Source organism: Lipotes vexillifer, unplaced genomic scaffold, assembly GCF_000442215.2.
Source record: "Lipotes vexillifer unplaced genomic scaffold, Lipotes_vexillifer_v1.1 scaffold232, whole genome shotgun sequence".
NCBI lineage: Eukaryota > Metazoa > Chordata > Mammalia > Artiodactyla > Lipotidae > Lipotes > Lipotes vexillifer.
The window spans coordinates 825,742-836,631 of NW_006793997.1; the positions used below are offsets into that span (position 1 = coordinate 825,742).

General features: G+C 45.6%; 1 protein-coding gene across 1 annotated transcript in view; it reads right to left on the reverse strand.

Moving 5' to 3' along the window:
• Positions 1–6,756: 6,756 nt before the first annotated feature.
• Positions 6,757–10,890, reverse strand: part of TMC5 (transmembrane channel like 5) — a 31,557-nt gene continuing 27,423 nt past the window's right edge. Inside the window, 4 exon segments of the mRNA XM_007472180.1 lie at positions 6,757–6,803; positions 7,531–7,573; positions 9,188–9,292; positions 10,601–10,679. Of these exon segments, the coding sequence (XP_007472242.1) occupies positions 6,757–6,803; positions 7,531–7,573; positions 9,188–9,292; positions 10,601–10,679 (274 nt within the window).

The window sequence follows — 10,890 nt, forward strand, 5'->3', positions numbered from 1 at the left end:
GGAGGATTCTTAACCACTGCGCCACCAGGGAAGTCCCAACAACAGGATTTGTTATCGGAAAAGGTTAAATCTGAATTCCTAATCTCTAGCTCTATGACCTTGGGCAAGTCATACAGCTAGTGTCTTGAATTCATCTCTAAAATAGGGGCAGTATTAGTACCACGGCAGGGGTAGTTGTGATTAAAGGAAAGAGTGCCTGTAAAATGCTTGAACTAAGATTTATGGACTGCCTACCATGTACTGGACACTGTTTCAAATGCTTTCTATGTGTTTACTCTGCTACAACACCATGAGGTCAAGGTACCATTATAATCCCATTTTACAGTGAAGAAAACCAAAGCCCAAGGAAGTTAAGTAACTTTCCTAAAGTCACAGACAGTAATAGGATAAGGATTCAGGCCCAGATTATATAATTCCAGAGCCCACACTCTAAACCCAGGCTTATCCTCCTTTCTGTCGCTTAGCAAGGGCTCAGTCATGAGAAACGTTCCCAGCACTCCTTGCAGTGCCTGTCACAGTAGACAATAAAAGTTGTAAGAGGGCTTCCCTGGTGGCGCAGTGGTTGAGAGTCCGCCTGCCGATGCAGGGGACACGGGTTCGTGCCCCGGTCCGGGAAGATCCCACATGCTGCGGAGCGGCTGGGCCCGTGAGCCATGGCCGCTGAGCCTGCGCGTCCGGAGCCTGTGCTCCGCAACGGGAGAGGCCACAACAGTGAGAGGCCCGCCTACCGCAAAAAAAAAAAAAAAAAAGTTGTAAGAATGAGTTGTGGGATAGCCAAGTGGAAAGTTCACGGAGGAACCTGGATACAGACCTAGAGTGAGGTAAAGATTTGGGAGTGTAATGATTCAGTAGCATCAACAAATGAACCATCCAAAGAGCATTCTTTCCAAGAAAGTCAACAGGGATAAAAATCACATCCTCTGCTGTTCATTGGACTGCCCCTGTGTTCTCAGAATGGTGGAGACAGATAACCTGGAAGGGCTACCTGAAAAGGCTTGAGAAACCCACTGCTTACTTCGTTAAACGATACTCGTTTTCTTATTTGGAGATGAGCGTGCAATCTTGTCCTGACAAGAATTTCACTAAGACATGAATACTCTTTATTAGACAAGAATTTCTAAATGACACCATTTCCTAAAGTGGGAATAATCCTTCAACAGGACAGTCAACCACAGCTTTGAGGACAAGGCAGGGTGGAAGTTAATGAAGTGTTCCAGACATCCACTCAAACCTTAGCATGGAGTGACGGTTACTGTAGGGCAAAGTTACTTGATTTCTTTGATCAAAAATACTGAAGGTTAATGACCTGTGTGTTCAAACTTTAAATTATGCTCAAAATCTGACAGCAGGACACCAAGTGTTAAGAAGAGGATGGATATCAGCTGGGCAGAGGGTTCTCAAAGAATGTTGTCCTTTGAGGCTGAAAGGGGTTCCTGGGCCCAATTCTAGTGTGTTCTGTGTGTGGAGGCTTCCTCGCATCAACAACAAGCAATTCTCAGTCACAGGCAGGGTCCTTCAGAATCCAGCTCAGTTCTGACACTATCTACCCAGAAATAGAATCAGATTCCATGGGTAAAGGGCTCAGTCCCAGACGACCACCCTCCAGATGCCAGCTGCAAGCACAGGTTGTTACCCGCAATTGTGACTGACTGGATATAAATCAGATATTCCCACAATCCCCTCCTCAGATTTGATTAATTTGCCAGAACAGCTCACAGAACTCAGGAAAACCCATTCACTCACTAGATCACCGATTTATTATGGAAGGCTATTAAAAGGATACAAATCCACAGCCAAATGAAGACATACATTGGGCAAGGTCCTACAGCAAGGAGCTTCTGTCCTCCCGGAGCTTGGGGCCAGGCATGGGGGCACACAGAAGTGTCAGAAGTGTTCTGTTTCCCCCACATGGAAGCTTTCCAAAAAGAAGGGCAAAAAGCTGTCCTTTTGGGTTTTTTTTTGTTTGTTTGTTTGTTTTTTTTGCGGTACGCGGGCCTCCCACTGTTGTGGCCTCACCCATTGCAGAGCACAGGCTACGGACGCGCAGCCTCAGCGGCCATGGCTCACAGGCCCAGCCGCTCCGCAGCATGTGGGATCTTCCCGGACCGGGGCACGAACCCATGTCCCCTGCAACGGCAGGCGGACTCTCAACCACTGCGCCACCAGGGAAGCCCCTTTTGGGTTTTTAAGATGACTTCATTACATAGTTATGTTTGACCAAATCACTGGCCAATGGCAATTGATTCAACCTCAAGCCCCTATCCCCTCCCCAGAAATCAAGGGGTTAGGAGTGAAAGTTCCAACCCTCTAATCACGTGGTTTGCTCCATTGACATCCAGACCCCCAACCTTAGGTGCTTTCCAAAAGTCACCCTTCTCAGAGCAAAAAGGTACTTTTATCACTAAACGCTTAGGAAATTCCAAGGGTTTGGAGAGCTTTGAGCCAGGAACTGTAGACGAAGGCCAAATATATATGAGACCTATATTTCGGTCACCTGAAAGACCAAATATGTATTTCTTATAAATCACAATATCGTAGAGACAGTTATTCAACATCCGCATAAGGGGGAACTTGCTAGAAATGCAAATTCTTAGAACCCATTCCAGAGATAATGAATCTGAAACTCTGGGTCAGGCTCAGGACCTGTGTTTTTTTTTTGTTTGTTTGTTTTTTTTTCTTGCGTTATGCGGGCCTCTCACTGTTGTGGCCTCTCCCATTTGCGGAGCACAGGCTCCGGACGCGCAGGCTCAGCGGCCATGGCTCACGGGCCCAGCCGCTCCGCGGCATGTGGGATCTTCCCGAAACGGGGCACGAACCCGCGTCTCCTGCAACGGCAGGCGGACTCTCAAGCACTGCGCCACCAGGGAAGCCCAGGACCTGTGTTTTAACAAGCCCTCCAGTTGGTTCTGATCTTTGCTCAAGTCTCAATTCTGCCACTCACTAGCTATGAGACCTCAGACAAACCACTTAACCTGTGTGTGCCCAAATTTCCATCTGTCAAATGGAGATCATAATACTTGCACCAATTGTCTTATAGCAATAATGTTATGAGATTCAAATGAGGGGAAAAAAAGTGAATGTGTTTTGAAAAATGTATTAACAGTATAATACTGTTGCTATGAAGATAAAACAAATTTTGGAGGAGCCCAGAACCATACTACTCAGGGTGTGGTCCTCAGACCCACAGCACTAGATAGAAATGCAGACTCTCGGGCCTCATCCCTGAAGTCACAAATTAGAATATTAGAATCTGCTGCTTTTTTTTTTTTGCCATAAAGCACGGCATGTGGGATCTTAGTTCCTCCACCAGGGATAGAACCCAGGACCCCAGCAGTGAGAGCGCTGAGTCCTAACCACTGTACTGCCAGGGAGTTCCCTAGAATCTGCTTTATGACAAGATACCCAGGTGATGGGAGTGGGGAAAGCACTGTGTGGATCGGGACAACACACAAGTGTAAGGCATTACTCTTTATCAGGCAGGTACAGTCATGAGCAAAGTAGAGGGGCCCCTCTGCTCCACACCTGAGCTCCTCCCAGTGGTCTATCTCACCGTTGATCAGACACATAAATGCTATGAAAAAGTTCCCACTGTGAGAATTTAGGGAGGTACCATTAAGTGCTACCTTAGTGGGCTTCCCTGGTGGTGCAGTGGGTGGGAATCTGCCTGCCAATGCAGGGAACACAGGTTCGATCCCTGGCCCGGGAAGATTCCCACGTGCCGCAGACCAAATAAGCCCGTGCGCCACAACTACTGAGCCTGCGCTCTAGAACCCGTGCTCTGCAACAAGAGAGGCCACGACAATGAGAAGCCTGCGCACCACTCACTGCAACTAGAGAAAGCCCGTGCACAGAACAAAGACCCAACACAGCCAAAAATAAAAACATAAATAAATAAATTTATTTTTTAAAAAAAGTGCTACCTTACTGAGAGACAATTCCTATTAATGAGCTTAATTCTTACCACCTGTCCTCAATTCAAAGGTTATAAAAACATGTCAGTCATATGATGTTTTTATAATCCTTTTATAATTGAACTTCACACAAAATCATCTCATTGCCCTATAAAAAATGAATTGGGCCCTTCACTGCGGCCACTTAAAGGATCAGACCCTGCAGGAACTCAAGAGAGGCTATCCTTTTTTAATACTTAAAACTACAGGGATTATCCAGCTTTCAGGTGACTCTTGGAAAGCATGTTACTTTTACCATTTTGAGCTAATTAAGACAAGCTTTGGAAGAGGAGGATGGACAATGTCCCCAGAAATTTTTTTTTTTTTTTTTTTTTTGTTTGCGGTACGCGGCCCTCTTACTGTTGTGGCTTCTCCCGTTGCGTAGCACAGGCTCCGGAAGTGCAGGCTCTGTGGCCATGGCTCACAGGCCCAGCCGCTCCACGGCATGTGGGATCTTCCTGGACCGGGGCACGAACCCGTGTCCCCTGTATCGGCAGGCGGACTCTCAACCACTGTGCCACCAGGGAAGCCCCCCAAGAAATTTTTGATGCAATATTCTTAGCTAACTATTTGCATGTTCAATAAGTGCCTCAGGTGACTTTTATGGTCAAGCAAGTTCAGAAAGCACTACTCTAGATTCTAGCTCAGTTGTTCTCAGCCCTGGCTTCCCACTGAAACCATCTGAGAGCTTTAAGGGAAAACTATGGATTCCTGATTTAGTTGGTCTAGAGTGGGCAGGGCCTGGGTCTGGCTGTTTGGTGCAGCGAGCAATGAGAGCCCTGCTGCCTGCTAAGAGGTCCTGGTGGAACTGGGGGTGAGTTTCCCCTATTACAGGCTGAACTGTGTTGACCCAAAATTCATATGGTGAAGTCCTGACCTCCAGTACCTCAGAATGTAACCATATTTGGAGATAAGTCCTTTAAAGATGTGAGTTAGTTAAGATGAAGCCATTAGGTTGGGTCCTAATCCAATCTGTCTTGTGTCCCTATAAGATGAGAAAATTTGGACACAAAGGTACACCAGAATGTGCGCACCGAGGAAAGACCACGTGGGGACACAGCAAGAAGGTGGCCATCTACAGGCCAAGGAGAGAGGGCTCAGAATGAAACCAAAACTGTGGACACCGACTGTGGACACCTTGATCTTAGACTTCCCACCTCTGGAACTGTGAAAAAATGAATTTGTGTTGTTTAAGCCTCCAGTCTGTGCTATGGGTCATGGCAGCTCTAGCAAACTAATATATCCCCTATATCTCAGAACTAAGGATGTGAGGATGTTACACATATCCAAATGTGTGTGTGAGACCTACAGACTAGATCTTTCTACTCTGTCTGCTCCTCCAGGAGAAGCAGGGGCTACACTGAAGTAAAGATAAGAGGTGAATGGAGAAGCAGCCTGGATATAAGCCCTGAGCATATGGGAAGTGAGCAAAAATGATGCTTCCAGAGGGAGTTCACATTTCAGTGCAGAAGCACAAAGAGCATTAGGATAACACAGAGGGAAAAAAAAAAAATCCCTTCAAACATCAATTCCACAGACTGCCTTTACTGACCCCACAAACAAGTTAAGTCTCCCATCATCCCTTGGGCTTCTCGTTCATGGCACCTGCTATAAGTAATTACTGTTTAATTATTAAGTTCCTGCCAAAAGTGATCTGCTAGACAGTATATGAGAGTGGAGGCTGTGTCTTGACTTGTGCACCATCTTGTTCCCCACCACTTGGTACATATTTGTTGAACGAAGGGATGAACGAAGAAGCACTTCTAGCAACCACGAGCAAAGATGGTACCAACAGAACTTAATTCAGCTGATGAATGAATTAGTGAGCAAATAAGTCAATGAAGAGGTGAACCAATGACTGAGCACTGACTGGATGTTTGTGTTTTAAATTCGTCTTAAATGTGTTCTAAATTCAGTTCCCATTAGATTTCATGACAGTGATTACTCAAGAGGAGATTTCTCCTCCCGAGTAATTTGGTAATTGCACTTTTCTGCTGGACCCTTCCGTTTTAAGTAGAGTCAGGTGCCTTGTGAATCATTTAGGAAATCTGCAAAAAAAAAATGCTTTATACGTGTATGTGTGCATATGTACACACACACACATATACATACACATACATATTCAATATATATATATTCCGCACATCACCACCGATTTCATGTTTGGTTCAACGTAAGACTCTGATGATCATGTATAAAACCTCACAGGGGTAGAATCCCAGTCCACACATGCCCACCCCAGTCCAATCCAAAAGACTCATGTACTCAATGTGCAATCAAGTTCATAGACAAGCCCTCTGGTTGTTTTTCACCTTTGGGGAAAATGGGGATTTTTTAGTGCAAAGTCGTGGACAAACGCACGTTCCACAATTCAGAGGCTTCACATCCCTGATCGAGGGTCACATTTTTATTCAGACTGGACCACTTGTCTTAGCACCAGTCTCCAAACCTTTGCCAGGTCTGGGAGTTTTGGGAGCGGAGATTTCTAAGGATCAATAATTCATATGCATATCTCTTAAACTACAACTCTTCCCAGGTTTTTGTGAACTAGTTCAAATATTACAACAATCTTTACTGGAAAATCTCAAATATTTTGTCTGGAAAACCCAGCAATTCAGGTGTAAAAACAACAGCAGGGAATGCCCAATTTTACTTCTGTATTTACATTGTAGTCAGTTTCCACTCCTGGCTACAGGCTTGAATTTCCCATCTGGGAATCTCCTAAAGGCCCAGGTGTCATGGAGGAAGCTGCTCCATCTTCATCTTCTTTCCTTATTTGGTTGGGGTCTGGGTACCACAATAATTATCAGGCCTTTAGATTATCTTCTTGAACTGATCGCCTAAATCGCAGGTCTGGGTTTGATACAGGAGAAGAGAAGTTAGCACAGATGCACACTGCCCCATATCTCCAAGGGAAAAACCAAATTAGCTTCCAAGATCCCACAGCTTCTCAGGCCTTCCTTGCCTCCTCCTTTTAAGTTTTTTCAATTCTCTCCCTTGAACTCCCATCATTGGATGCTGTCAGTGAATGCTATTCCAAAAAGATGAATGGGTTTATTTGTTTGTTTCCTCCCCAACATTCATTCCCCTCCTGGCATCAGCCACAGGTTTTCTTTGGAAAGCCACCTTTCTCCACTCTCTCAGTCCCTGTGGTCTGTATGTTTGTACCACCTGTATCTAGAGATGAGGTCTGCGACTCGGATCTGGCCAATGAAATCATCACAGTCTCTTGGCCACAGCAATTGGTTCAGATCCAATGAAACACAATGAGAATCTGGATCTCTTTCACACTAGACTTGAATCTGAGAAGCTACAGAAGCTAAGAAAGCTGTCTTGTAATTATCAGGAGATAACATGGAAAACAACTGAACAGAAAGAAACCAGGTTCTGGTGACGTACTGTGAGCCCCTGCTTCTGGCCACACCTAAAGCCAGAATTATTGTTGAGTTTTGGCTAAAGCCAATTTGGGCCAGTTCTTGCAATTGAACAAGTGACTGATACAGGAGCAGTTCTGACCCTCTGTCTTGGGACCTATCATCTGGATGAATTAGGCCTTATTCAGTGCCAGTTGGGTACTCACCTCGAGCAGCATCATGCTCTCTGACATGCAGAGGACCAGATTGCTAAAAAAGAAGAAAACAAGAAATCTCATCACTGGAAGAGAGTGTACACCTCAGATCCTGCTGCATCAGTGGTGAGACTTGTGAGCCCTCACCATTTTAATATTAACAGGTGACAGATTAAGACCAAGATTCAGCCATAGAAATATCAAACATGTTTTGTTTCAATTTTTTTTTTTTTTTTTGCGATACGCGGGCCTCTCAGTGCTGTGGCCTCTCCCGTTGCGGAGCACAGACTCCGGACGCGCAGGCCCAGCGGCCATGGCTCATGGGCCCAGCCACTCCGCTGCATGTGGGATCTTCCCGGACCGGCGAACGAACCCGTGTCCCTTGCATCGGCAGGCGGACTCTCAACCACTGCGCCACCAGGGAAGCCCTGTTTCAATTTTTATGGGCAGTGATTCCATTCATTTAATGATTCATTTCACAGATATTTACTGAGCATTTACAATATATACCAGGTAATATATTAGGACTTGCAAAGGTACACTCATGATCCTTGCCTTCAAACGATTTAGAGCTGGGCCTCTAGATCCCTTACCTATATTGTGCTGATGGTATTAATTTGCACAGGCAGTAAACGACGTGGCAATCTCTTCTGACAAGATCATAACTTCTAAAACTAGTAGCATTTGAATTAACATGGGTTTACTGTTTATCCACATTTTCTAGGACACCAAGGAAGCCAGCACAGGCTTTGGTATTAGAGCAGGATTCCAGGCATCTCTTGTTAAGAATGAAATTGGTAAAAATCTTTTTAAGAGCGTGATATGGCAATATCTGTTAACATTATCATGTGCATGCCTATGGCAGATAAAACACTCACATAAAACAATTATAATAAAAAAAAGTTTCATTACACATCGTTTTTAGTATTAAAAAAAAAAAACTGTAAACAACCCAAATGTCCAAGTAGGTACAGACTGAAACAATGTCTGAGATATAGTATTAAGCGGGGAGAGGGGGAGTTATGTGCAAAATATGTCCCCTTTTTTGTAATAAATAAATAAACAAGAATGTTAGTAGATGCATGCTTGTTTGCAGATGCCTGGGGGAAAGATCTGGAAGAATATACACTGAAGCATTAACCCAGTGGGGTGAGATTTCAAGCCATTTTTCTTCTCAGTGGGATATATTTCTGTTTGGTTGGGTTATGGAAAAGATGCAGGCAAGCTCCACGAGGGTAGAGCCCTATTGTGATACCATGATAACCCCAGAACCTAGAATGGGGCCAGGCATAGAACATGGTGAATGCGTATTATTTATTTTTTTGTGTGTGTGTGGTACGCGGGCCTCTCACTGTTGTGGCCTCTCCCGCTGCGGAGCACAGGCTCTGGACGTGCCGGCTCAGCGGCCATGGCTCACGGGCCCAGCCACTCCACGGCACGTGGGATCTTCCCGGACAGGGGCACGAACCCGTGTCCCCTGCATCGGCAGGCGGACTCTCAACCACTGCGCCACCAGGAAAGCCCGCATATTATTTTTTTTTAATAAAACATACAGAAATGTTAAAACACAGAAAGTGAAGTGCCCTGATGTGATTCTAGTTTCCTGATGCACTTTTCCCAGGAGGGCAAATCTGTGTCACAGGGATCCCAAGGCGGCTTCCAGCCTCACCTCCACGTCTCTCCTTTCTGGCGTAAACAAGGTGGGGCTTGCTCTCTTCTCCATATCCTGCAGTTTGATCAACTTTTCTATCAGGAACATTTTGTCTTTGCCCTCCTGCCAAGAAGGAAAACAAAAACAAAAACATGGAGGATGAATGATGGTGTGGGGTTGGGAAGCAAATGATGGAAATGTTGATTTTTAGGCAGGTAGGGTCCTGGACATTGGCTTCACCACCAGGGAAGCCCAGTTTCCTTAATTTTAAAATAGAGGTTAAAGAAATAAATGTGCTCGGGACTTCCCTGGTGGCTCAGTGGTTAAGAATCTGCCTGCCAATGCAGGGACACGGGTTCAAGCCCTGGTCCGGGAAGATTCCACATGCCGTGGAGCAACTAAGTCTGTGCGCCTCAACTACTGAAGCCTGCGCGCCTACAGCCCTTGCTCCCCAGCAAGAGAAGCCACCACAATGAGAAGCCCGTGCGCAATGAAGAGTAGCCCCCGCTCTCCGCAATTAGAGTAAAACCCACTCACAGCAATGAAGACCCAACGCAGCCAAAAATAAATAAATTAAATAAATTAAAACTTGCTAAAAAAAAAGAAAAAAGAAATAAATGTGCTAAACACCACCGCAGGGTTACAAATCAGATATATCCAGAATGTGGTAACAACTACGAGACAAAAGACCTGGTTTCTCCAACAATAAGTGGCAAGAGAAGCAGGAAGTGTGAACAGCTATAGATTGAAAGAAACGTAAACGACACATCAACCAAATGCAACATGTGACACTTTTTCAGATTTTGACTTGAGTAATCCTGCTGTAAAAAGACAATGCGGGCTTCCCTTGGTGGCGCAGTGGTTGAGAGTCCGCCTGTCGATGCAGGGGACACGGGTTCGTGCCCCGGTTCGGGAAGATCCCACATGCCGCAGAGCGGCTGGGCCCGTGAGCCATGGCCGCTGAGCCTGCGCGTCCAGAACCTGTGCTCCGCAACGGGAGAGGCCACAGCGGTGAGAGGCCCGCGTACCACAAAAAAAAAAAAAAAAAAAAAAAAAAGACACTTAATGGGACAGTTGGGGAAATTTGACCATTGACTGACTCTAAGATGATAGTAAGGAATTATTAAATTTTCTTTTACGTGTGATGATTGGTACCGTGGTTATGTTTTTTAAAAGGGTGTATCTCTCAGGCATATAGAAGAGTCTACAGATAAAATGATATAAAGGCTAGGATTTTGCTTGAAAATAATCGAGATTTACAGCAAAGAGACAGTGTAGAGGACAGAAGAGTATGCAAAGGTTAATGGCTGTCAGGGCTAGGTGGTGGGAAGGTTCATTGTACTATTCTCTATTTTGGACTGTGTTTGAAAATTTCCATTACAAAATGTTAAAAAGGAGGGGAGAATAACAAAGGGATCCAATGGGACTTACGTTAATGATCTGTTCATGGAGCAGTCTGATCATAATCTTCCTTCCCTCTATGATCTGCCAGTAAAGGTAAGTGATGATTCTGGAAGAGAAGAAAAGAAAGAATGGCAGGGCTTTCCTGGTGGCGCAGTGGTTGGGAGTCTGCCTGCTGATGCGGGGGACACGGGTTCGTGCCCTGGTCCAGGGGGATCCCGCATGCCGCGGAGCGGCTGGGCCCGTGAGCCATGGCCGCTGAGCCTGCGCGTCCAGAGCCTGTGCTCCACAACGGGAGAGGCCACAACAGTGAGAGGCCC